This window comes from Talaromyces stipitatus, genomic scaffold (genome assembly GCF_000003125.1).
Source record: "Talaromyces stipitatus ATCC 10500 scf_1105507295555 genomic scaffold, whole genome shotgun sequence".
In the NCBI taxonomy this organism is placed as follows: Eukaryota; Fungi; Ascomycota; class Eurotiomycetes; order Eurotiales; family Trichocomaceae; genus Talaromyces; species Talaromyces stipitatus.
Window position 1 is genome coordinate 1,058,694 of NW_002990116.1, and position 25,452 is coordinate 1,084,145.

The window sequence follows — 25,452 nt, forward strand, 5'->3', positions numbered from 1 at the left end:
TATCACCCTGAGATAGATGGAGAAACATTCAGTATGGTTCGGAGGTCTGCCTCCGAGCCCGCACCCGCCGAGGCACTCTTTGAACCCTGATGAAGGTGGGCTGTCCGAGTGATATGAAGCCAGTATCAACTAGAGAGTTTTTTTCAACTGCATTTTACGGCATCATCTTCTTTTACAAACTCACTTTTCAAACAAATCAGTGCCTCGAGAACAAAAGGAGCAATGACTCTCCAAGCTCAACATAAATGTTCGAGCAAAGTTGTCTAAGTGGTAGGAGATTTTAACATCTGGGAATACTGTGTAGATCTGGCTTGAGAAATTTTAATGACCAGTCAAGTGTTTGGCCAGATTACAATCGAAGTTCTTGACTGAAGTACGATTGTAGCAGCCTCAAATTGTCTTCAGCAAATATCTATTTCAAAGAGCAAAACGAATTTACTATTTAGGGATCAAGCGAGAGAAATGGCTCTACTGTCTTAGGACGGGTTTAGTCTATTTATGATTTTACCGCTTGATTTCAAGTACTTACTGCAACGTATGGACAATGTGATTCACTTCCAACACCTTGCGAATCTTGTTGCAAGTATATAGAATCTGTTACTCTTTGTTATAGTAGTATAAATCGCCACGTGAGCTCGGAAACCATAACCAACCTGTTGCCTTAAGTTACTGGCATCATATCCATTCAAGAATCTTTTTCGAGGAACTACCTAGTTCCTATCAACCTTAGATTCTTTAACGTCGAGATCATTTAGCGTGCAAATTTCCTCAATTTATACCTAGTTAGGAAGTATGATTATGGAAACCGTGAGGCAATTGAGTGCCAAAATATTACGCCAAGATATACGGCTATTCCTGGTACCTACCAGCCCAGGTAGCAAAGTGAAGCGTCGTTAAGTAAGGCCACGGATATAATATATATGTGCGCAGATTATTGAGCAATTTGAATGGAGCCAGCAGTTGCTCAGAAAGATCAGACTGACGAAGAGTAACGAGTGAGGTAGGTATTGCTTTTTCGGAAAAGAATATCGTTTAGCTATCATTGATTTTCAGGACTATGCGATTATTTATTAAGTATAATTAGGTACCTACATTGGTAGGCCGGCCGTTCACATAGCACCCACTAGGTACCATCCTAATATTGTAAGTATTGAGTACCTAGTTACAGCCAGCTGCATATAGGCTAACGTCAATTAGGATCAAGCTTGTAAAGAGAATTCTAATCAGAATGAGGAGGTTCTTTGATACCAGCACCAGCAGCAGCGGCAGCATTAGCCTCAATGTCGGAGTTGATGTCCCGTTTCCTGCCCGTAATAGTCTTCATAGCGAGCGAGAAGTCATCCTCTAGAGCATACATATACCAGTAGTACATACCTGTCCTTAAGTGGGTTGATCAGTATTTGGAATTCTCAATATAAAGCTTTGAGAAATCTTCAGACTCACCGCAGAATAATCCCCCACCAAGGACGTTACCAATGAAAGCTGGGATTATACCCTTCCAGATGTACAATCCAACCGAGATTCCGGGAGCATCCAGCCAAATAGCCATGGGGATAAAAGTCATATTGGCAACAACATGGTCAAAACCCAAGGATACGAAAGCAAAAACTGGCCACCAGATACCGATAATCTTGCTTGCGAGATCTCGACCCTGCATACCGAAGAAGCAGGCGAGACAGACGAGCCAGTTACAACCAATGCCGCGCAGAAACACAGTCTGCCATTCAGGAGTGACTTGTTTCTTGGTAGCAAAGGTGATTACTTGGCTCTTGTAAGGGTCTGCACTGAAGACTTCGCCGTAGCCGATAATGATAGTTACCATGAAGAGGGACCCGCACAAGTTGCCGAAGAATGTGACGAACCAGTGGATCAACATCTTGTACCACGGGAGTCGACGCTGAAGAGCTGCCAGGGTGGTGAACTGTCATCGTATTAGCACCTAGGCATTTTTCTTGGATCTGCAGTGTAGACAAACCATAAAAGATCCAGTACATAAATCGGCACCGGTCAAGATTATCATACATAAACCGTAGGGAAAGACCAAGGCGGCGATCGTACGGATTAGCCCAGGAGCATTTTCCTGCCACCAGGGAGCAGTATTGGTGCTGAGAGCGGTAGCGCAAGCAAATGCCAACAAACAACCCGCAGAAACGCCACTCAAGAACACCTTGTCAAGGCGCATGTTGCCCTTAATGGTGCCTGCGAGGGTAACAGTCTGGACTACCTCGCTTGGTGTGAGGCAGTTCACGGTGAAGCTTGAAGCCATATTCATAAGGGTCTATATATAGATTTGTCAAAATGATTATTAGGCAATAATGATAGAAAGGGTCTAAATTCTCTCCGGTAACACGAGGTATGAGCTGGCATGTGAAAGTATCTGAGAAACAGCAAGAAACATTTGGGATGCTCGGGGTCTTGGCTCTCTTTTATCTCTGAAAATATACATGTGGGATAAAATGATCAAGCTTCCCTTCAAAGGAGCACGATCCTCCGCCCCAAGCATTGGCGTGCAACGATAGTCGGTTTTTCGGTATGACGAAAACAGAAAACTACCAATTGTCTGGAACCGATCATCGCAGTGCATATCTCAAATATGGACCGGCTTGAGATTTGAAGGTATAGAGTCTAGACACAGATAGCAGTTATCATTCTCAATGTCGGAACAAACCGCTGAGTAGTTCTAATGAAAAGTCTAATCGGACTTTTCTGTGGCAGTTGGCCAATTGCTTCGATGATCAATTTGGATCGATCTACATCCCGAGGATTAGGAATTCAAAAATCTTCATTCTAATTTCAAAAGTTGATATGGTCTAGTCCATAGAGGTCTTATGGCGATGCATATCTCCGGACTTAGTTCGAGCTTGGACGAAGTCTAGATAAACAACCATGATCGGATGGTTCACGCTAATGCAATGCCAGGACGGCACTAGACCCAAAAAGGCTGCACTATCATAGATTGACCAATTATAGCGTGTACTTTCCTTATCAATGGGAAGCGCCAAGATGCTTATATCAGCCTTGGTGGATCTATGGAGTCTTTCATGCATCTCCGCGCAATATATAAGAGCTCTTCGTTTGGGCCAATCAGAATAGCAATGAAAATCATTCTTTCTCGTAAGCTTAACTTCTGAGTTGTTTATCGTTATCTTCCTTGCCTCAGCTTATAGCAGTCAGGGTTCGGAGCATTTCAAGTTGATTTGCCCATGGAGGAGGTGTGTCGATCGCTGGAGGCAGGGCGTCCACGGGCGTCTGTGCGTAAAATATAGGAGATCACTCTTGCAAAGATACGTAGGTATAATTTAGACTTCTCCTACCGTCTGATGGGGTTCTTGGACTATGATTTCGAGCTTATTTAGGACATTGCTGTTCTGCCTAGATGAGGTAGACATGGCATAAGTAGTCAAGTGGTTGGTTTAGGGTTATAGAATATATGTATAAAAACGATAGAACCAAGATGTTGACAATAAGATTCCTTTGTCTGGACGAATCTTATACTAACATTGAACAGTCGCAAATGACGGCCTGAATTTATGAACTGTGCCGGAATTGAAATTACTATTGAAAGCTAATCTAAGTAAGGTAGGTGGACAACACCAGTAGAGATGCACTGGTAGAGAGTGGACAAAGCTGTTATATTATATATAGGGAGTCTGAAGTATGGATAAAGGAACACATAATAGCCTTAGCTCTGAAGCATGTTTGATAGGTCATTGCTAGCTCGAGGGACATGCGAATGCCATCATTCCCCATCTGGAAGATAGTCATGTCCTTGTTATTTGGCACTGATAAGGATCTTACACTCTAATTGAATGGTTATATTTAGGGATTAAGACGGGAATCAGAGCATACAAGGTGCCCTATGCGCCCTGAATCGCACAATATACGCTGCAAAGTTTAAGGTACATATGATGCCCAATATCTGGTTGTAAGCGGAATGCTTCGAAGCTTCCAGCGGTCTATTGGTACAGAGAGGGATGGATTGTGAGAACGATATGCTGTTATGTGTCGTTTCATCATTGCTGGTAAATTACATAATTAGGTAAGTGAGCGTCATTTAATACTCCGACGACAAACATAGCGCTGGGTAGAGTATAAGTATCTCATCAACCGTCCTTCCTGGTAGTATCCTTCGCATGATCACCTGATATGACTGTAGTCCTGACAACGGTCGGCTTTCAGTCAGATTATGCTTGAGCTTCACTATCTATATCCCTCTCAACCAATCCCATGTCCTGAAGGACTCTTGTTAAGCAGCACTAAAATTCACGGAAAATCTTGCCTTCTTCTGCAAGACTAACGCCTTACTGTTCAAGGTCCTCTTCTCAACACAATCTATCAAAGAGGGGGTGTTAGCTCCTGCAAGAACTGGTTGGATTCGATCCAAAGAGATTCAACTTTCAGATTTTGGCTTGCATGACTCTCGATGGCTTCATAAAAACATATGAAGTCAAGGGATCCTTCTATTCCAGAGAGAGGAGAAAGGTATTCGGCCGTTACAACCCGGAATCTCTGGCCGTGGCTGTCTTGCCTTCCTCAATGATTGAGAATATGCCTGTCCCATGGATGGTCGGACGCAAATGCGTGGTGACTTTGATGCTGTGCGCAACCTTTATCGTCATCCTGATCGACAAGGAACGCCCGGCCGTGAGTTTGCCTGCAAACATGATATTTATGCTCTGAAGGTTGTCTTTCTGGTAATTGGGATGTGGAGGACGATATTCCAGCTCTTTGCTAGCCGGCTCAAGGAGCCCAGCGGACTGGAAAATTACCCAAAGCAAAGGAGGTGTACGAGGCTCTCTTGTCACTTGCACAGCTGTATCCTCCCAATGAAATAGACACCAATTATTCAACAGCAGTCATTGATTGTCTGAAAGGAGACTTTGCTCAATCATCAGAGGCTGGCTTCTTTTTGGATTTTCGTGAGAAGGTCATCGATAGGATGAGCGCGGGCCTGAAGCTATGATGATACGCCCCGGGACGGCCATCAAATCCCCGGCTCTGCCGTGTCTGCGGGGTAACAGTAACAAGATATCGATGTGAAGATCGCACATTATACGCTCTGAAGTCTACAAAGATGTTCTGGTTGTAAGCACGGATGAATCCCGAAGTCGGTGGGCAGGGACTTAGGTCGACTAACGAACAACTATTGCAAAAAGATTCCCGTAAGTGTGCACGCAGTGATAGCAACCGATACTTCGTGTCATACATTTACATAATATTCAAGACTCGCCATGCGGATGACATAAAACCAAGTTTAGACATTCTCGACTCTTGGAAGTCGCGATGTCTCCGACGGTGCTTAGTCTCGTTGTCGTTGCATATGGTAGATGCGGTCACACTGGTATCACCCCCTGCTCCCAGTCTTTGCGACTGGGAACGACTCGCCAGCACCATCCACACCAACTTCGTTCTTGCCCATCCAGTTCCCTTTGGAGATATCTGCCGGTTTCGCGTTCATCGTCGTATTCCTCCACGCACGCGCCAACTACCACTCTTTTCTTGACCTTTCCCTTGACGACTCCACCGATGCCGACAATTTCTTGTCGCAAGTAGCCGGGTCCATCGTCGTGTTGATGACTATCACGTCGTTCTCTTAGAGACAGCGCATCTATCCCAGGAGGTGACCCTGTATTCTCGCTTATGCGGCCGTTAGATTCATGATTGTGGTGGTGTGGAATCGCGATTGCCGACTCGTCCGCCTCGCAATCCACTTCCAGTTCAATCGCTTGAGCGGCAAGACAGTTCTCTCCTTTCCCACACTTCACACCTTGACAACCTTCTCCAATACCCGTGCCCAGGCCGGTTCCGAGATACGCGCCATAGCGCGTACGCCATGTCCATACTTGTCGATACGTCGAGTCATTCTTGCCCAAAGTGTAGCCGCAAGTCTCACACAACCACAGCGTATCCTCGCATCGGCATGGAGTACGTGCAAAGGCTGGAAAAGTGAATGAATGCATACTTTGATGCAATGTGGTAAGGTCTGTATACAGCATCTTATTCCCAGGGAAGAGGTGGTAGACTATCGGAGCTGTACGGCAAGTCTTGCAGAGCCGGCGTAGACGGTGTCTGGCCATGGTAGCTCTCGGAGGTTTGACCGTACAATTCTGTACGATGAAATTCAGCAGACAGTTTCAAATATGTACTGCAGAGTTATACTGACCCGACACACTACCTTCGAGCACCTTTGGCACTCTGCAACCATATCGCGAGCACACAGTCCAGATATACCCCACCGAAGCCTCCCGATCTTGAGATTATCGTCGGTGATTGATCGGTTGGTAAGTTGTATAGCCTCCGATAGTGGAACCCCTTCACTTAAGATCTCGTTCAATATTGTGCTATATTGTGTCTCACATCGTAATGTTCGTTTGACAAGCTGGCGGCTGTAGGGTATTAAATTCGCTCTGACTTGCCGACACATCCTGGAAAGAGCGTCAAGGGTATTCAAATCTAGATAACGCGCTAGCTCTCTGACTACACTAATAGATATTAGCTATTGCAGATATAGTTGGGCCGTGCCGGAGATGTAATAACGGGAGAACATACGGATAACAAGCTAAACAGCGGCTAAACGCGTTTATATTTGAATCATTTCGAGAGGAGGATGATTGCTGATCTTCGACCTCATTGAGCACAAAATGATTGTTTTTCAAAAGCCCCTCGTTGTGTGTCTCTTTTGACAGGCTTCCCTTGTCGGTGTAAGGCTGTAGGTGTACGTCATCGTACGAATCCCGCTCATAGTCGACAAAGACTACCATGCTGCCTCCGAGTTTGGATATGGTATATATATAGACAGACCATCCGAGCCAAATGGCTTGTAACAGGAGTTCCAGAACTATCACAGCAATTCCATTGCTTCAAGTTTAGAGCTTGTGTTGTAGAAGTGGGAAGGATTGTTTCCTCCGCAGATGTAAGACACAGCAAGGTGGGGCATGTAATGTTTCACCCTAACCCTACCGGATACGACCAGCAAAGTTAAAGAATGACAAGGTTATGGGTTCTTGTTCACTAAGGAGGAAAGAGCGTCTGATCACTATAACTTTCACCGGTGTGAACAAGCTCTATCAAATAGGATCTACCTGTTTTGTATATAATACGTAAAGCCCAAAGCATTGTCGATAGGCTCGACTCCGGGCCAATTTCCCAGTTACAGAACTGTCAGGGTAGTCACTGAGGGAGTCATCTTGCCTCATTCAAAATTCTTAGAAATGATGTGAAAAGAGAACAATTGAGCAATGCTGACTTATTCTTCGCTCTTCATAGGTGGCATCCTGTTGGTGAACGCAAGTTATTGTGCCAAAATCTCACCAAGCCGTGGAGGTATTGCAAATACTTGTCTCAATAAGGATTATGGAAACAATGGGTCTACTTACTCAAAAGCCTGGCCAATTAGGACCCCCACCGAACGCAGTCCAATCGAGTTGGCTCATATCAAAAATTGGCGCTTGTCCTTCGACGTCATAAACCATTTCTGAACGCATCGTTGATAAATCGGCTTGCAAGCCCGTGCTGAGGGACACGCACCGGTTGTCATAGCCTACCGGCATCGGCGTCGGTATCGCGAACCCTTCAAGTCCCGTAGACAGGTTAGTATCAAGAGATTCAACGTCACCCTTCCTTGCCTGTCTCGAATTCTCAGCTAAAGCAGCCCGTACTGATAAGACAATTTTTGGCGTCGGAATCTTGTCTGGCTGTTGGATAGCTGCTTCGTAAGCCTCCCATGCCTGGAGTACTACTTTGGCAAAGATATGATGGATTGGTTTATGTTCTTTCCGCTGAGTCTTAAACCAAGCCTCATGGTTATCGCTCAAAGATTTCCATGCCCGTTGAGTTTGCTTTGCGTAAGGCCGAGATCTTATGTCCTGGGCAATTTGGATATATCCTGGGAAGGGAAAGTAGAATTGGTTGAACCAATGAAATGGATTGGTTAAAGACGAGGTCATGACCTTCGTATCACACTCAATCAGAGTCAGAGCATGAGAAGTAGCAGCCTCATGCTGTGCATCTGTCCGAGTGGAATCAAAATGCGAAGAAAGATGTTCCAACAAGCGTAATTTTGCGATCTGTGCTCGTGTGCTCCACAAAGTCATGAAATGAATCGGATTGTCTTGGTCACAGAATTTGAGATATCGATTCTCGATGAATCGCTCTAGTCGAGCCATCTCAGTAAGCTCCGAGGCGCTTTCGTTTGAAGGGTGTTTTGCAAGCGGTTTGAGGGAAGGATTAGTGAAGTCGAGGTGAAACGCAGTGTGGCGCATACGATCCCATAACTCACTTCGCACAATGGCAAAAAGCGCCTCGGTAGACGTCCCTTGAACCACTGGAGGTTCTTTCATCTCGGGCCGAAGATCAGAATCATTCACATTCAGAGGGACTTTGCAGTCCCAAGTTGGATCGAGAATCGAGTATAGAGAACTAGAAACTTCGTTTATGCGATGATCAAAAACTACGAGTGACCACCATAGTCTTCGACGCATCTCAGCTTCAAGGATAGAGCATTTCGCTAGGGTCGATTCGGTATGAATGCCCATACGCCGCGCAATGCGGATTGCAATACCAAGCATAGATGAAATGGATTGTGGAACTGCGCCAAAGCTCAGGGAGATCTAGAGCCGTTAAATCAAAAGTTTCTGCAATGGTTCTGTGGTTATTCTTACTAAATAAAGATATAGTGCCGTCAAACAGTCACGGTCACCGGTCCGTAAGAATCCACAGCCTAATAGCGCTTGCTGGCAGCCAAAGTGGAATCTTGTCAAAAGATCTTCCTTCGACGAACTGATAATTGCTTGGCATTCATCTGCGGTGAGACTCGTTACTGCGATAGAATAGATGCCAAACATAAGGGCCTCTAAAGTGGGATGTACATTTTTCAAATTACTTGCAGCTTCAATAATGCGTCCTTGCAGAGTCGGAGTGTGTGTGACCTTGAGTAGCGGATTTACGTTGTCCAGGTAGATCTGCCATAACCTGAATATTTGAATCGTATCGGGATGAATAATGGAAAGGTCGACAGTGGAATCACGCGATCCAAATAAGAGATTATCATCTTTTTGAATGGTCTCATCCCAAGCTCTTTTGACTTCTGTCTCTCGCACAAAGTCGTTTGAAGAATCGCTATCATTACCGGGATCTCGAAACTGCAGCCGTCGTCAGTACAGTATAGGCTCGGTTGATACGTGAGATCGTACTCCTTGACTCATAGTGTGCCAAAAACTCCTGTAGGAATGTCAGTCAGTTCCAAGCGCATCGATGGGGAGCGGTGCATACTTTGTTCCATGGCTCCTCTCGGATTCCAATGTCGTTGAAGGAACTGAATCTGCTCTGCTAGTTCCTCGTTCCTGCGTCTCCAATTCATGCTCGCCCTCCGCGCCAACATGATCCTTCTCTGTGATTGTTTCACTGTGGACTGAGTCGAAGGAAATGTTGTTTTGCCGCAGCAACTCCTCGTAGCTACGGAGCCGGTCGAGAAGTTCGCGGTCGGGAAATCTACGTCTTCGCCGACGAGGGGCCAGTGTAGCTGGCACACACTGCGCCTGCGATTTGACGCAATTTGCGCACGGAAATTTTCGGTCACATTTCACTTTCCTTTGTTGGCAGAGGACGCATGCGAGTACTCGTTGGGGCCTTGCAGGGAGGCACGGCGCGTCCGATGACATATCGGAATACTGACTACCTGGCAGTGAATGGACGTCGCCCGATCTTATTGCTTGTGAAGCAAACGCTGTGATGACACCTTGCAACCTTCAACCGCGATCAGGTCGGACAAAGTAGAGCTGCAATCGCTCCGATGATAGTTGCGAGCATGTTGTCTAAGTGGATGATCTCACCAACCACGTGGGGCGGGAACTCATGCCTGAGGCATCAACAATAACGAAGGATAAAATGATAGCTAATTGGTAACTACAAACAAGGCCCTGTTCCTGGTTCAGGATTATGGAAGAGGTCTGAGGCCTGAGTCCTTAGTCCTTAGAGCTTCTAATCCGAAAAATTATTGATAATTTGCTTACACTACCCACTTTATATGCGAGAGCCCACTGAGTTCCACGATATAACGAATAAGGCAGGTGGTTAACCCGCAAATATCCCCAAATATCGGGAGGGGTTCCGTGTCACATGGGGACTATAACCGACTGGCTGATTGACTCATTGAATGATAAACTGAGGCAACATCCCTCTCGCACGAATTGCAGTTAAAACCATTACAATTGACGGCGAGCAACAATACCCGATCATCTATTACTTCATCAATTGCAGAGAACCTCACATACATCATGCTTAGCGCCAAGACCGTATACCCGGCGTCAACACCGAGGTATTCCGACTTTGCAAGTCGAAGAAGCGTTGTCCATAGCACGAATGGCATAGTAGCTTGCACTCAGCCTCTAGCAGCTGCTGCAGGCCAGAGGATTCTAAGGGAAGGGGGAAATGCAGCAGTATGTCCCGATTTTATACAAGAAGACCGATCGAGATCTAACTATGATGACGTTTAGGATGCTGCTGTGGCAGTTGGTATTATCTCTCAATGTTCTTGATGCAGAGAAAAAACAGAAGCTGACACGGGATCTACAGCCGCGGCGCTCAATGTTACTGAACCAACTTCAACAGGTATCGGGGGCGACATGTTCTGTCTTTTCTACAATGCCACAACCAAGAAGATTCACGCTTTGAACGGCTCAGGTCGATATGCTGCGAATGCCTCGCTGGATGCCATCCGTAAAGATCTCGGATTGTCGCCCGGTGAGGGAGGTACTATTCCCCTACATAGCGCGCTCGCAGCCACAACTCCTGGTGCTGCCGCAGGCTGGATAGATACAGTTGAAAAATTCGGTAGCGGGAAGCTGTCCATGGAACAGATCTTGACACCCGCAATTGAACTTGCTGAGAAAGGATTCCCAGTATCTGAATTTGCTTCGCAATTTGTAAGTATGCTCGAACAGGAAAAGTTCTCATATATGCACGAAACTGAATAGTGGCTCAGTGGCACAGCGGTGAAAAGCTTCTTCGCAATGCGTCTCCTAATTTCAAGGAGATGCTCAAGCATGACTCTTCTGCACCGGACGGTGTCAGGGCACCGCTTCCTGGGGAAATCCTGAAAAACCCGTCATTGGCGCGAACGTTCAGAGTATTGGCTGCTGAAGGAAAGAAAGGCTTCTATGAGGGGCGCATCGCCGAAGAAACGGTCAAAGTACTGAAAGGTCTTGGAGGATACCTTACTCTGGACGATTTGAAGAATCATGCAGAGAGCGGAAGTCAAGAGGTAGATGCAATTTCATTGATATTTAGAGGGCAGGGCGTAGGGAAGCAAGGCGCCTCTAGCGACGACAGTGAGGGCGGTGTTGAGGTTTGGGAACACCCTCCTAATGGTCAGGGTATTGTAGCCCTGATGGCTCTTGGCATCCTTGAGGAGTTGGAGCGCGCAGGGAAGATTCCACGCTTTTCCCCCGGACAACACAACTCGGCAGAATACCTCCACGCTGTAATTGAGAGTTTACGGATTGCCTTTGCAGACGCCAGTTGGTGGGTAGCTGATCCAGATGTTGAGAAAGTGCCTACACAGCAGTTGATCTCGTCTCCCTATCTAGCTGAACGGGCTAAATTCTTCGATGCTAATAAGGCGTCCGACATATTGGACCATGGTAGCCCCGCTCATAATCACTGTGATACAGTCTATTTTGCCGTCACAGATAAGGATGGAAATGGCATTTCCTTCATCAATAGCAATTATGCCGGATTTGGTACCGGTATAATACCGGCTGGTTGTGGTTTCACCTTGCAGAACCGAGGATCCAACTTCTCGCTACAAGCGGGACATCCAAATGTTCTTGCTCCGAATAAGCGCCCGTATCACACCATCATCCCCGCTATGATCACAAACTTGGATGGATCACTTCACTCCGTCTACGGAGTCATGGGTGGCTTCATGCAACCGCAAGGGCACGTGCAAGTTCTATTAAACATGTTGGCCTTTGGCTACAATCCCCAAGCAGCCCTGGATTCCCCACGCATCTGCATAGGTGCGGGGACGCCTGAGGAGGGCAAGGTATTGGATCGCACGGTTTATGTGGAAGAAGGTATCAGTGATGAAACCGTGAAAGGCCTTCGAAAGCTTGGACACCAAATTGAAGTATTGACGGGACATCAGCGGGGTATGTTCGGACGCGGCCAATTGATAAGAGTCCATTATGATGATGGGCAATTGGTCTATAGCGCTGGAAGCGATCCAAGGGGCGACGGCATGGCTATTCCGTTGTAGCCGAAAGGAAAAAGAGGACAGATGTCGTATGTCGACGAAAATATACCGGAGACATCATAATTGGCTGTGACATGCATGAATGTTGAACTAAATATTTAGATGATCGTGGATATCTCTGGCTTTTATATTGGCTTAACCCCGAGAATAAAGACTAATTCGAGGTGGTGAACCCCCCTTTGTGCGTCTTTGTCATGATTACAATAGACAGACGCCATAGAATGATAGTCAATTTCGACCTCTAAGAATCAATGAGTATGCATGCTCAATTGCATTTCACACAAGTGTATACAATTTGGTCTCATGATCGATGCAAGGTGACTTTTTTCTTTAAGTCTTCATCGTCTTTAGCATGGCTGTATGCTCCGATTGTATCATGAGTAGGACATTGTTCCAGATGTCGAGTAATTTAACACTGACCGTTCCATACCACAGAGATATGTAGCACAATTGGATCAATGGTCGATGCATTCGCAAAATGGTGAAAGCAGAGAAGCTATATCGCTACGTAGTTCGGTACATCCGTACAAAGAAGAGGTGAGCAGCCTAAGGCCCCTTAAAAGCCTGACGGCGATATGAGCCAATCAGAGGCTGCCAGAACATCCCAGAGCTGCATGGTGCGGGCCGTTGCGGCGCCTAATGCACCTTTCCGCTTTGGGATTGAAGTGTGCTCTCTGATTGGCGAACTCACAATTCTAGTACAAAAAAGGACTAGGGCCGATGCCAACTCATTGATTGAGCTTCCTGACTTTCTTCGAGTTGGACATTTTTCAACGTTACTGCAGCTATATGAAGAAAAGTCTCACTGTCCCGCGACTGATCTAATTGTCTGTACAATAGAATCGGGCTGAATCTGTCTTGGTGATGTTTCAGGGTGTCTTGCTACACTGAAAAGTGCAAATCGCAGTCGTAACTCTCAACTGCGATGTTCGCAACAGTGGAGAGAAGCGGAGCCCTGAACTGGGCATCAGTCAACTTCGGCGGGGTGTCTTGCATGAAGATTTCGCTTCACTTTGAACAGCCCTTTGATTGGCATAAACTACTGTAAGTTCATTTTCTGACCAGCTTACTGGAATCGGGTTGTAATCACCCTGCATGATGAAGTGTTCTTCCAATTGGCCCAATTGAGTACATTACAGGCGTCGGGCATGAACCTTGGAAGACGCGAGAACTTCGACAGATATGATGGATATCCCAACGTATAAACGAAATTACACACGCAACTGAGTCACTGATACTTGGCGATAATATCGCTTACACATTGGACATGTCCCACCATTGACACTGGGCGAATGAATAGGGCAAGCCAGGTGGTGTGCCCTTCAGTGGGCCCAAGAGCAGTTTGTTGTCGTCTAATTTAGCAACGATATGTCATCAATTTTTGAGGCATACAGGCATCATAATACTACTGTGGATCTATTCCAGTCTCAAACAATGAGCATGGCACTATTCCCAATGTGATGCCACCACATTGCATCCCATCCCCATCCAGTTTGGGTGACAACCCGCTGTTGCCGGGGAGGGAAATCGCTACCCAGTTTCTGCCGGATGAATTGTTTTGTGACTTTGTGTACATCTTCTATTCTTTCTATAAGAGAATCAATCAAGGACGTGGTCCCAATCACATTGACGAGTCCAAAAGCGCCCTTGTAACCATTTTAACTTCCATCTATTGGAGGCTTCGACAATTTATTCTCTGGTTCGTCGCTTTACAATTTTCATCCATCATCACTCGATATTCTATTCCGTGAGTTTTTAACAAGGGGCTTCCAGGAACCACCATTCCCGATCCGTCTAGGAGCTTTTCGCAACGCATTCGGCATTGTGTGATACATCGATCTGAATTTTAGTTTGTCATTTGCATTTGCTGCCACAAGCTATTGATTCAGGCAATTATCCTGCAGTTGCCGTCATATGCTATTCTCCTGATTCCGTTACCAATCGTCAATATTCTACCCCTTTCTTTGTGACTTGCCTACGAGCATGGGCAAGAAAAAGAATAAGAAGAAGACTCCCTTCACACCATTCCCTGTTGAACCCCAGGCCTCTGCAGATGCCAACAATGAAGTACGCAAATGTTCCCAAATTTCAATATCAAAAGTTTGATAGCAGTGGCTATCAAACTTTTGACCGTCAAACCTTGACCTTCACATATCACCCTATTGTCCCCAAACCTTCGGTGTCGCTGCCATTGGAAGAAGAGAAAGAAGAGGAGAAAGAAAAAGAAGCTGACAATGAACCGGAAAAGGGGGACGCTGAACAGACTACCGAGGAGAATCAATCGAAGCCTTCAGAAGAAACTCCAGCGCCCGCTAACGATAGTAAGATTGAAATACCAATTTTATGCCTTTCAGAATCTATGCTAATGATATACATAGCCACGGCTCCATCAGACCCACCGTCAGAGGCAAAGGATGAAGAACCGGCCACTCAAACTGAGGAGAAGGCCGAAGGCGAAGAGAGCGGAGGGGATGTCACAGCTAATGGTGATTCGACTGAAGTTACCGATGCGCCAGCAGAATCTGTAGAGAAAGAGGGAGGCGAAAACGACACCCCCACGGACGCGCCAGCAGAGGAGACCGCATCTACAGAGGCTGTCACAACAGAAGATGTGGCTCCAGCTGAAAACACCCCGCGCACGGAAGACACTCCAGCGGTGGAGGACACTCCATCATCAGAGGATGGTTCACCCGAAGAGAATTATCCATCGACAGATGATGCTCCACAGGTAGAAGATGCTACGCCCATAGAAGAAAACCCAGCAAATGGGACATCAGAAGAGAGTAGTCCAACCCCTGAAGAGCCGTCCGAAGAAAAGCAGAAAGCAGAAGCTGCTCCAACAGATGAGAAATCCGCAGAAGAACAGCCTCCAGAAGACCAACCCAAAGAAGAAAACCAGCCAGACGAGGTGGTGGTAGAGGAGCCAGCACCTACTGATACTGCAGCAGAGAATACTGCAGCAGATGGAGCATCAGAAACTCCTTCAGCGGAAGCAGCAGATTCAACAAACCCCGAAGGTGAATATCAACCCCCGGACGCAGATAAGCTTGAAGAGACTCCAGCAGAAGATCCACCAACGGCGGAGTCGCCTGCTCAAGAAGAGCCAGCGAGCACTGAGGAAGCGACACAGACTGACGCAGGAATTGAAGCCACAGAATCCGAGCCCGCTAATGAAGAGCAAGAAAGTCCTGAACCACCCAAGAATGAATCGACTGGGGGAAATCCCAAGAAGAACAAAAAGAAAGATAAGAAGAATAAAAAGAAGAATGCACCCTCTGAGCCAGAGCCAGAAGCTCCAGCGATACCTGAGGGACCACCCGCTGAAGAAGCCACTAAAGTCGATTTACCGGTAGAAGAAAAACCAGTTGAAGAGTCATCAAACCCAACAGAGGCCTGGGAGGGGTTTGGTGGTGGTAAAAAATCGAAGAAAAAGAACGGGAAGAAGGGGAAAAAAAAGAGTCAGGCTCAGGACACTCCAGCAGAAGAAGCACCTCAGGAGGTAGTATCGACAGAAGATTCTGCTGCTGTCGATCCACCCACGGCAGACACAACCGAACAAGCATCGACGGAAGATACACCGACCCCCGCGGAACCAGTCGCCGAGCAGCCAGCTACTGAAGAACCAACCGGTGGAGAAGCGGTTGCTGAAGCTCCGGTTGTTGAGGAACCCGTCGTTGAGAATCTGCCCGCTGAGGAAGAGAAGGGCGACGGCCCTGAACAGGAAGCACCCCCCGTTGATGAAACTTCCAAAGAGCTTCATGAAGCAGCCCCGGCAGAAGCCACTCAGACAACGGAAGAAGGAGAAGAACCCTCGTCTGAAGAAGCTGTTCCTGAGGCTAGCCAGGAAGAACCTGCTGCAGAAGACTCTACACCGGAAACTTCTGCGGAGACCCCAGCAGAGACTGTTAAGGATGCCAAGGAAGATGCTTCAACCGAGGAACCGTCATCTGCGAATGTCTCCACAGATGATACGACAGTCACTCCAGCTGAGGAGATCTTAGAAGAAAAAGATCATGCTGACGATTTACTCGACAGCTGGGATGACGAACTCGATGCATTAGAAGGGGCTGATGAGGCCCACGACGGAAAAGGAAATGAGAACGGTAGGTAGTATCCGGTTCGTCCAAACTCTGACTTGGAATCTTACACCTTGTATTAGATGATGACCATTTCTCTGAGATTGACTTTTCTGCAGAACAAGACAGCATTCAGGCGGAAAAGGAAGCCGAGGCAAAACAAGCGGAGGATGACGCCGAAGAGGAAGCGTCGGCAGCAGCCGAACCAGTTTGGGGAGAGGGGGATAGTGCTCAAATTGATGCACACGATGACGAAGAAACAAAGGCTGCAGAGGAGGCTGTCGTTCCCGAGGCTGAATCTGAGGCACGAGAAGCCGCAGCAGAGGTAGAGGAGAAGACTGAGTCGACTGAAGAGGAATCTCCCGCGACAGAAGAACCTCAACCAGACCCCCTCGAAGAGACTTCTACTGATGCGCCAGAGACTAATGAGGAATCTGTTACCCCTAAAGAAGCTGAGGCCGTAGAAGCTGCTGCAGATGACCAAACTATCGAAGAGCCTGCGAAAGAGGAAGCTCAGCCGGTGGAAGAAGAAACCCCTACAGCAGAAGACGAAATGGTATCCGAAGAACCTGAAGCGTCTTCCGCTGAAGTAGACACCGCTGATGAAGAGCTCAAAGCCAAGATACCAGAGGAAACGGCTACCGAAGACGCTACTCCCGAGGAAGTGCCAGCTGAGGATACGCCACAGGAGGAGTCTGTGATCGACGAGGCCACTCCGGAGCCCGCTCCAGAGGAGACAATTGTCGCAGATGACCCCAAGGACGAGCTTGCCGAGGAACCAGCTCCTGAGGAAGAGGTTGCCGCAAAGGAGACGGGAGAAGAGCCAGTCGAGAAGCCAGCTACAGAACCTGCATCAGAGGAATTGCCAGCGGATGACAAGCCAGAGGAAACATCCCAAGCCGAAGAACCTGCTGTGGAGGAAGCATCAGCTCCTGAGCCGGTGGCTGAAGAACCCGCTGCTGAGGAAGTCGCGGCCGCCGAACCAGTAGAAGAAAGTCCACCTGCTGCAGAAGCAGCAAAGGATGAACCTGCCGAAGAAGTTGTTGCTGAAGTCGCCGCTGACGAAACACTAGCTGCGGAAGCGCCAGCGGAGGAGGCCCCTGCTGAAGAAGCGCCTGCTCCAGTAGAAGTAACAGTACCGGAGGAGGCAGCTGAACAAGTGGCTGAAGGCGAGCCAGTGGAAGCTCCTGCTGCCGAAGGTGCTACTGCCGAAACTCCCAGCGAACCTGTCAACGAGGAACCACTAGCGAAGGAAGCACCCGTGGAGGAGCCAGCTCCAGAGGCTACAGAGCCTACTATTGAAGCAGATATCATAGATCGGGTACCTCAGGAAGTGCTCGAAACCAACGATCCCGGTGAATCAGCTGTTGTTGATGATGATCAGCCTATCGTTGAACGTGAACCTTCTTCCCGCAGAAGACGACGCCACACTTCTGGCTGGACTCGAGACAGACCTTCAAGAACCTCCATGGAAAACAGCAGAGGCCAATCGGAACGTTCAAGGGAAACCGGCAGAGGTCAGCTGGAACGTCCAAAGGGCGACGGTGGTCTATTAAAAAACCGATGGGCAATGGCACTTGAAGAGGCTCGCCGACAACAAGAAGCTAAGCAACGGAAAGAAGCGAAGCTAAAGCTTGAAAGAGCCCAGGAGAAGCAAAGACAAGAAGAAGCAGCTCGTCGGGCTAAGCGAGAGGCAGAAAGGGAGAGCCTTCGCGAATCTGAGCGTCGCAAAAGCAAGGAGATCAGAAGCAGTGGTCGGACAAGACATCATTCGTCCGACCACTCCTCAAGCCGAAGCCGACACAAGCGAGGAGAAGCATCGCCAAAGCCAGAGTCTGACCCTCTTGCGCGCAAGGTGATTGAATCTTTGACTACGGGAGAATCAGATACCAATGGACCGTTACTTGTCATCAATGCCGCTAAGGCGGTTGCTGCCGTGTCCGCAGTTCCCGAGTCAAGGTTGGCGCGAAGGTCATCTACACATCATTCCGGCCATAGTCGTCGCTCTCACGAGGAGAGAGCATCCGGTGGTTCCAGAGATGAGACGAGGCGAGAACGGCCACATCGGTCCGAGCGTCGTAGGGAGGAGCCCACAGAGGAACGACGTCGACATCATGAAAATCGTCGAAGAGATGAGCGTACAGCAGAACATGCGCATAGTTCTCGTCGACAAACGCAAGAACAAAACTCAAAGTCTGGATCCGGCTCTGCACCTGGATCCTCTCGACTCGGTGGTTTGTTCAAATCGATTAGGGTGTTTTAGATTGTGTTCCTTTTTGCTCTCAGATAGAGAGGGTGTATGATGGTTTTATTGTTTGCTTTGTTTTTCAAACTTCGACAAAATGTTGCATCGCGATGCGGGAATCTGGAGCGTTACTCTTCTATCATGTACTTTCTTATACATATTGCTCTCATGAGCTTTTTGGGTTTCGCTTCATTATTGGTTGACTGTAACGACTGCTACTTGACGAATTCACGAGAGTGATCAATATTATTGATGATTACAATACGGCTTATATATAACCTTAACTGTCTTGAGAGGCTGGAAGTTCAACTCGGAAGTTTTCAAGCCTATCCATTTCAATCACAATAACCATTAGACAGCTACGTCCCATAACCGGAAAGACGGGATTGTATATACTCTAATTGCCGAAAGGTCTTGAACGTAAATCATATCCATCACGCCCACATGCACGTGTGCGTGAAATCGTGGCCGGGATTACCATAGCCTCGGTAGATGATTAATGATCAATACCCCTTTCCCTCCATCTTGGTCCATACCTTTTCATAAGTAGTAAGACAGCCACGCCAGAAGAGAAACTGACCAAAGACAAGATAGTAAACAACCAACCATTACCAATGCCATCAATAATTGGAGATGCGACTACTGTTCCAACGCAAGAGAAAATGTTTCGGACAAAATTGTTGAGAGCTACACCAGCCGATGACTTGCGGGAAAGGAACTCGGTGAGCATTGTTGTTACGAGGCCGAAGATTATCATGGATCCTACTCCAAAGCAGAAGTTCGCAATCATCTGTTAGATAGTTAGTATCTGAATATACCAGAGGCGCTTTTGCAGGAGTGATTGGGAGTTCATACTGGCACAATCCAATGCACATGATATTCAGCAGTCCACCCATAAACAAGCAAACCGGCAGGGTATAGACAGGCGCCCAACCAAGCATTTTCCTTCATACGATCTTCAGGCTGGTAGATGGGACGTCCCTTTTCGTCGAATCGGCCTGCTTTGACAGCCTCGCGGTGCATGATTTTATCCATCCATCTGCCACCAAAGAGACTTGCAAAGAGGTACCCAAGTGAGTTGGGAATATAAAGTAAACCCAATATCACGGTTGAAAAGTTATAAGGCGCGGCCCCGAATGTCTCCTGGATGCTGATGTTGAGAACATACAAGGAACCGAAAGTGATAGCCGCATAGTAGATTGTCAAAGCAATAGGGAAGAATCTCAGGTACAAAATTATTGATAGCGGGTCAACAAGAGTCATCTTCAGCGTTTTCAGAACTTTGGCACTGTTCTGCGCCACTTTGGAAGATACTCGGCTTGTACTTCTTTCCAAAGAGGCATCTGTTGGTGTATTTGATTGTAGGTTGGGACTCTTTCGCACCGCTAAGGTCTCTGGTAGTCCAAGCAAAATGAGAATCCAAACCACACCACCGAAAATCACCATGAACCACATTGTACTTCGCCAACCCCATCTCTGGGCCAGCGCACCTCCGATAATGGGGGCGAATAGTGGACCGCAAAGTGGACCAATGTAGAAATAACCCATGGCCTGGCCGCGCTCTTTGACCTCCCAAATATCTGCAATTGTGCCAGCTCCAACAGCTTGAACGGAGGCCTACAGCACGGTCAACGATCCATTCTCAGATAAGTTGAAAATATTTGGTGGGGTAAGGGGAGGGAAGACTTACTGATGCTCCACCTGCCAACAGACGCATGACGATCAACATGGCAATATTATGAGAGATTGCACTGAGGACATTGAACACGACAAAAAGCGCAAAGGAGACAATGTAAATAGAACGTCGTCCAAAGGCTTCACTGAACGATGACCACCACAGCGGAAAGATGGACATGGCCAGCATATATAAGGCAATGGATAAGTTGACGATAGTTGGCGTTGAATTCAAATCGTCTGCAACTTGGTGTAGCGATGGCAAGAAGATAGCCGATCCAAGCGGTGCAGCCACACCACCAACTGCAGCGATTGCGGTGATATACCATTTTATTCTTCGTTGGTATGTCTTTCCGTTCTCTATTTCGGGTACGAGGGCCAACTGGGCAAATAGTCCACGACGTTTCAGTCGGGGAACTATTACGGGTGGACCGAGTTCGGTAGTAATGCGTCGTATAACTTCCGAGCTCTCTTCTAAATCTTTGTTGTCTATGTCGTTATGGCTGGTATCGTTGTTGGTGGCTTCAGATACTGTTGATGTATCGGAACGGTCATCTCCATCAACAATAGCTTCTTGATCAATTTCATGAACTTCCTTTTCGCTCGATATTTGTGTATTATCAGGACTTTCACTGCAGACTACATTTTTGTCCCCTGAGTTCTGAGCCTCGTTCGGTGAAGTCATCCTTGCTAGACTCGGCTATGTGTAGCTATAGTAGTGTAGCAGGCGGATAAGTATCCGTCGGTTGTTGTCATCCCCTTGTCTTGAGTCCAATTTCTCCTCTTTTCGCCGTTATTGATTGTCTTATCCGGAAGACTTGATATGAATATTATCTATCAAATTCAGGAAGTTGGCCCTTGAATGGATTGTCAAATGCTCGGCAAGTGAAGAGAAGAGAGCAAATTAGGGCTTGTTCCGACGTCACCCTTATCGTGTGAAATCGGGTCTTCTAGATCGACTGGAAAGAACGAAAGAAAGATAAAGAAGGAAAAAATGAAAAGATGAAACGAAGGGAAGAGATAGTAGATCGAAAAGTCACTTTTTCTCCATTTAGGGTAGGCATAATTCCAACCCCGATTAGGCATGCAGTCATGTACTCTGTAGGTAGCGGTACAAATGCCCACACTTTTTACGGGGCCAGTATTACTGATCAAGTGGTTCTTTGGCGGAGCTGTACTCCGCACGGCCATACATAATGCTAAAGCACATAAAACTCGCCGGTTGTCGTGCTTTATCTGCTTTATCGTCGGTTGGGATGTGAAGAAAAATTTAACTAAACGTGCCGAGATGCCGAGTGGCCACTATGTTGGTGCCTTGTTGTCTTGACTTGTAGTACGCAGATTGTCGGTGAAGAACTTCAGGCACATCATGTTCGATGCATCGTTTATCAGTAGTTGTAAGAATTCAAGTAAATCATCTTTCTGACAGTATCAACTCATTATGGTGTTTTTGAGAACAATGTAGTCATTGAAGTCTCCATGTGGGACTGCGCAAATTGCCGATGATTGGCGGCATACCAATCTCCGCACACTTATTTACTTACATATCATCGACTTTGTCGACATCTTGAGCAGAAGATAGACAAAGCATATAAAAACGAGGAAAATTAACAGTCTGACTATCAGACTAGTGTTACCATGGCCGATAATCCACCCCCACAACCAAGCGGGCTCCAAAACCACATGGCCAAATTCTCCGGCGACAACTACGTCCAAGGATGGGCCGACTTATGGAACAACAAGCAAGAAAACGAAAAGCTACCGTGGGACCGTGGCTGTCACAGCATCGCTCTAGAAGATCTTTTGACGAAATTGAAAGAATCCGGAGAAGGCGTCTTTGCCAATCATCGCAGACGCCGAGCATTGGTTCCCGGCTGTGGAACGGGTTACGATGTTCTGCTTCTCTCCAGTTTTGGCTTTGATACTTATGGGCTTGATTATAGTCATGCTGCCGTCGAATATGCTAAAGGATATGCGGCTACAAATACTGAGAAGTATCCCATCAGGGACGCTGAGATTGGTCGCGGAAAAGTGGTCTATGTGGAAGGAGATTACTTCAAGGATGACTGGTTGGAGAAAATCGGCCTTTCGGATAACTCATTCGACTTGATATATGACTACACTGTAAGTTTTATTGCCTCCTGAATATTGGCCTATCTTGAGCGTGGGCTTCAACTGATGCGATCTATTCTAAGTTTTTCTGCGCTCTGCAGCCATGGCTAAGACCGAGATGGGCTATGAGACATCGTCAGCTGCTTGCACCTGCACCGATTGGATCCTTGATCTGCCTTGAATGGCCAAGGCTCAAAGATCCAAAAACGCACGGTCCGCCCTTTGCAGCACCGTCGTCTGCATATTTTGCACATTTGAGTCGTCCGGGAGAAGAAATCGCTTACGACTCGGACGGCCATGTTGTAGCTGATCCTTCGCAGAAGCCGAGTCCTGTGGGACTTGTGCGAGCTATGTATTATCAACCGGAGCGAACTTATCCAGTTGGCAAAGACGAGAAAACGGGAGAGGTTATTGATCGCGTCTCAGTATGGCGTCGTCAAGACGCTTCCGGTGTTTAAAACGGCGGCTGCTAAAAAGCTGAGAAGAACGGAAAGTAACATATGGTCAATTAAAGAAGCTCATCCTCATGCGGCCACCGTGTTCTGTGCCAATGCATTATAATGTTCTCCAAGTCCGTATGTATGTCTATAATACGCCAACCAAATCCTCTTGACTTGATCGTCATCAATTTCTGACCCAGGTTCAATCTTCTCAACCCGTCCGTCACCTTGCAAAACATTTATTTCCACACCGTAAGCGCGAGCAATGGCCTGTAACTCCAACTGCCCACCCCATTCAGCTGTTAATCGTATCTTTTTGACATATTCATCCACAGGATCTTCCATAAAAGGAACAAAGTCGTCTTGATGCTCCGTTATATAGTCTGCAGTAACCGCCCGTACGGCGCGATAACCGTCATGCTTGGGTGAAGTCACCGTATCAACTCGGGAGAGCGTCGATGGCTGCAAGACAATACGGGCAGGATCTGGCCTCAGCCCCAATCCTAAGCTATCCAGTTGACATGCAATTGCTGAATAAAGACAATGTCCATCCGGATTTATTTCAATTTCGTGTAGACCTAATCGTTTAAACGCGGCCTCCATCGTCTCTTTTTCATTTCCGCGATGATCAGTTTGTTTTGCTGCTTCCTCCGCGGCGATCTCTGCTTGAGCTGCTCTCTCTGCCTCCCGACGGGCTAGTCGCGCTTTTTGCCGATTGGGCTTTTTTGAGCGTGTGTTCTCATTGTTTTCTTGTGTTGGGACAGGTGTAGGCGTAGGTTTCGCGATTACATCAACAACCTTCGCGACTGTATTGGCAGGCGCAGCTTCCTGATCGTTGCCCAGAGCGAGGTTATCTAAATCTTCGGTCGTGGTAGCAACCGCGTCTCCATTTAGTTGTGCAATTTCAAGCTCTTGTTGTGCCTTTAAATCTTGTTGCAGCCGATCACACTCGTCGTTGACGGCTTTGCGGGTTTTCTTGGTGGCGTTCTTTTTCTTCTGGGTTATTCGAGCCTGGAGATCGCGTTGCTCTTTGCGATGTTTTGCCTGCAGTTCCTCCATGATGGTCAACTATCTAGAATAACCCAGAGTTGCCCTGTTGCGAAAGGAGTTGTGTGTAAGCAGCTTCGAGAAAAGTCTGGCTGCTGTTAGAGCAGGCGGGGATGTCCCCACCAAGCCCTAGAATAAAAGCCCTAAAAGGCCATCCTAGATAGGACTAAGCCTCCCGTACCGTCAGCCTCGGCCATTTGCCGGTTATTCTGAGAGCTCCTCAATTGATCACGATGCTGTGTTTACGGGGAAGATCCTCGCGATGAGATTCTTCCTCTGGCCATGGACTGACTGATTTGAAACATCTTGGAATCTAAAGTCCTTATCTACTCTCTCTCCCTCTCTATATATATATCAACCATGGATATTCAAAATCTCTTCGATGTCAAGGTGAGCAAGCCATGGCTACATATCGCGCTACCCCCATTTGACAGTCATCTTCCCAGGACAAAATTGTCCTGGTAACAGGCGGAGCTAAGGGAATCGGTCGAATGATTTCGGAAGGATACGTGACGAACGGTGCAACAGTCTACATTTCCTCGCGCGACGCCAAGGCATGCGAAAATGCAGTCAGTGAGCTCAATGCTCTGGGAAAGGGTAAAGCCCATGCTATCCCTGCCGATTTCTACAAGGAAGAAGATATCAAGAAGTTAGTAGAAGAATTCGGGAAGCGAGAGAATAGTACGGTTGCCCCTTTTGGCGTCAATAGTCACGTTCACCCCCGTCGGACCATACGACTGACTGATATGCTTGCTTTTTCCTCTCCTTTTTCCCAACAGAGCTTAATGTCCTGGTCAATAATTCGGGGTCCACGTGGGGAGCCCCTTACGATGAATACCCTTCAGCAGCCTGGACGCGCGTATTGACGCTCAATCTACACCGAGTCTTTGACCTGACCAAACTCCTAACGCCCTTCCTCGAAAAGGGCGCCAGCGAAGGTGATCCGGCGCGGATCATAAACATTGGATCTGTAGATGGACTCCGTGTTCCACCAATGGAGACATTTGCATATTCTGCTTCGAAAGCGGGCTTGCACCATTTGAGTCGTACGCTGGCCAGCCATTTGGGAAAGAGGAACATCACGTGAGTGGTCATGTGCCCATCTGTTCGAGACCGCTCCAATTAACTCCGACTAACTCGTTATTGCTTTTTTCTCCCCCTATACAGCTCGAATACATTGGCATGCGGCCCCTTCCGTAGCAAAATGATGGCCGCTACTCTGCGCGAGATGGAGGATGCTCTCGTCGAAGGCATCCCATTGAGTCGCATCGGCAAACCGGAAGATGTAGCAGGCGCATGTATTTTTCTGAGCAGCCAGGCCGGATCATATGTGAACGGTGCTACGATTGCGGTGGACGGTGGCATGGTAGTCAATCCGAGATTGTGAAACGCCTTTTGTAGTATATAGTACTACGGCTGACTGGCTAGATTCGGTCAAGTGCCGGAGTGCATGTCCAGGCATGTAAATAAAAGAAAAGAGCCATTCTGTACACTGCTGCACCACATTGTCCTATTGTGGAGTTGAAAAACGATTATCTCTACTCGTTACTAAGGGCTCTGCGAGCAAGTGGGTCTGTGTCATCATATCAGATCCCGCAGTGACGA

The 25,452-nt window shown here is 47.4% G+C and overlaps 10 protein-coding genes across 12 annotated transcripts, besides 3 other annotated features; 5 read left to right on the forward strand and 5 right to left on the reverse strand.

Moving 5' to 3' along the window:
• Positions 1 to 1,017: 1,017 nt before the first annotated feature.
• TSTA_114910 (formate/nitrite transporter family protein, putative) lies at positions 1,018 to 2,748 on the reverse strand. 2 transcript variants are annotated; one of them, XM_002481634.1, is made up of 3 exons: positions 1,976 to 2,748; positions 1,444 to 1,921; positions 1,018 to 1,374 (listed from the first exon to the last, which is right to left on the reverse strand). In XM_002481634.1, exons 1-3 carry the CDS (start codon positions 2,270 to 2,272, stop codon positions 1,220 to 1,222), a joined length of 930 nt encoding a protein of 309 aa, XP_002481679.1. In that variant the 5' UTR covers positions 2,273 to 2,748; the 3' UTR covers positions 1,018 to 1,219. The 2 variants fall into 2 exon arrangements, with proteins under 2 accessions (XP_002481679.1, XP_002481680.1); XM_002481635.1 differs by having other exon boundaries at positions 1,018 to 1,379.
• A 1,811-nt stretch (positions 2,749 to 4,559) lies between these two features.
• On the forward strand, positions 4,560 to 4,963 carry TSTA_114920 (HET-s/LopB domain protein; the record flags this gene model as incomplete). The annotated part of the gene is made up of 2 exons (XM_002481636.1): positions 4,560 to 4,694; positions 4,736 to 4,963. 2 exons carry the CDS (start codon positions 4,560 to 4,562, stop codon positions 4,961 to 4,963), a joined length of 363 nt encoding a protein of 120 aa, XP_002481681.1.
• Positions 4,964 to 5,333: 370 nt separating this feature from the next.
• TSTA_114930 (uncharacterized protein) lies at positions 5,334 to 6,882 on the reverse strand (the record flags this gene model as incomplete). Its single annotated transcript, XM_002481637.1, has 3 exons — positions 6,550 to 6,882; positions 6,164 to 6,482; positions 5,334 to 6,107 (listed from the first exon to the last, which is right to left on the reverse strand). The coding sequence occupies exons 1-3, from the start codon at positions 6,759 to 6,761 to the stop codon at positions 5,334 to 5,336; spliced, it is 1,305 nt and encodes a 434-aa protein (XP_002481682.1). The 5' UTR covers positions 6,762 to 6,882.
• A 224-nt stretch (positions 6,883 to 7,106) lies between these two features.
• TSTA_114940 (C6 transcription factor, putative) lies at positions 7,107 to 9,659 on the reverse strand (the record flags this gene model as incomplete). Its single annotated transcript, XM_002481638.1, has 5 exons — positions 7,107 to 7,274; positions 7,377 to 8,609; positions 8,661 to 9,140; positions 9,192 to 9,219; positions 9,271 to 9,659. 4 exons carry the CDS (start codon positions 9,657 to 9,659, stop codon positions 7,377 to 7,379), a joined length of 2,130 nt encoding a protein of 709 aa, XP_002481683.1. The 3' UTR covers positions 7,107 to 7,274.
• Positions 9,660 to 10,189: 530 nt separating this feature from the next.
• TSTA_114950 (gamma-glutamyltranspeptidase) lies at positions 10,190 to 12,476 on the forward strand. The gene is made up of 4 exons (XM_002481639.1): positions 10,190 to 10,436; positions 10,494 to 10,512; positions 10,573 to 10,922; positions 10,982 to 12,476. The coding sequence occupies exons 1-4, from the start codon at positions 10,275 to 10,277 to the stop codon at positions 12,254 to 12,256; spliced, it is 1,806 nt and encodes a 601-aa protein (XP_002481684.1). The 5' UTR covers positions 10,190 to 10,274; the 3' UTR covers positions 12,257 to 12,476.
• Positions 12,477 to 13,977: 1,501 nt separating this feature from the next.
• On the forward strand, positions 13,978 to 18,834 carry TSTA_114960 (PE repeat family protein). Of its 2 annotated transcripts, none has more exons than XM_002481640.1 (5): positions 13,978 to 14,320; positions 14,502 to 14,574; positions 14,647 to 15,270; positions 15,403 to 16,356; positions 16,413 to 18,834. In XM_002481640.1, exons 1-5 carry the CDS (start codon positions 14,237 to 14,239, stop codon positions 18,590 to 18,592), a joined length of 3,915 nt encoding a protein of 1,304 aa, XP_002481685.1. In that variant the 5' UTR covers positions 13,978 to 14,236; the 3' UTR covers positions 18,593 to 18,834. The 2 variants fall into 2 exon arrangements, with proteins under 2 accessions (XP_002481685.1, XP_002481686.1); XM_002481641.1 differs by having other exon boundaries at positions 15,409 to 16,356.
• Positions 14,448 to 14,481: a sequence feature (UNKNOWN FEATURE KEY polypurine).
• Positions 15,480 to 15,520: a sequence feature (GA-rich).
• A 236-nt stretch (positions 18,835 to 19,070) lies between the features above and the next one.
• On the reverse strand, positions 19,071 to 20,933 carry TSTA_114970 (MFS multidrug resistance transporter, putative; the record flags this gene model as incomplete). Its single annotated transcript, XM_002481642.1, has 3 exons — positions 19,071 to 19,364; positions 19,430 to 20,191; positions 20,265 to 20,933. The coding sequence occupies 3 exons, from the start codon at positions 20,931 to 20,933 to the stop codon at positions 19,071 to 19,073; spliced, it is 1,725 nt and encodes a 574-aa protein (XP_002481687.1).
• A 277-nt stretch (positions 20,934 to 21,210) lies between these two features.
• Positions 21,211 to 21,269: a sequence feature (GA-rich).
• Positions 21,270 to 21,647: 378 nt separating this feature from the next.
• Positions 21,648 to 23,916, forward strand: TSTA_114980 (thiol methyltransferase, putative). The gene is made up of 2 exons (XM_002481643.1): positions 21,648 to 22,372; positions 22,444 to 23,916. The coding sequence occupies exons 1-2, from the start codon at positions 21,887 to 21,889 to the stop codon at positions 22,816 to 22,818; spliced, it is 861 nt and encodes a 286-aa protein (XP_002481688.1). The 5' UTR covers positions 21,648 to 21,886; the 3' UTR covers positions 22,819 to 23,916.
• Positions 22,885 to 23,859, reverse strand: TSTA_114990 (OTU-like cysteine protease, putative; the record flags this gene model as incomplete). Its single annotated transcript, XM_002481644.1, has 2 exons — positions 22,885 to 22,945; positions 22,997 to 23,859. The coding sequence occupies 2 exons, from the start codon at positions 23,857 to 23,859 to the stop codon at positions 22,885 to 22,887; spliced, it is 924 nt and encodes a 307-aa protein (XP_002481689.1).
• A 142-nt stretch (positions 23,917 to 24,058) lies between the features above and the next one.
• TSTA_115000 (short chain dehydrogenase/reductase family) lies at positions 24,059 to 25,346 on the forward strand. Its single transcript, XM_002481645.1, has 4 exons — positions 24,059 to 24,237; positions 24,294 to 24,528; positions 24,627 to 24,930; positions 25,015 to 25,346. Exons 1-4 carry the CDS (start codon positions 24,208 to 24,210, stop codon positions 25,232 to 25,234), a joined length of 789 nt encoding a protein of 262 aa, XP_002481690.1. The 5' UTR covers positions 24,059 to 24,207; the 3' UTR covers positions 25,235 to 25,346.
• The last annotated feature ends 106 nt before the right edge of the window (positions 25,347 to 25,452 follow it).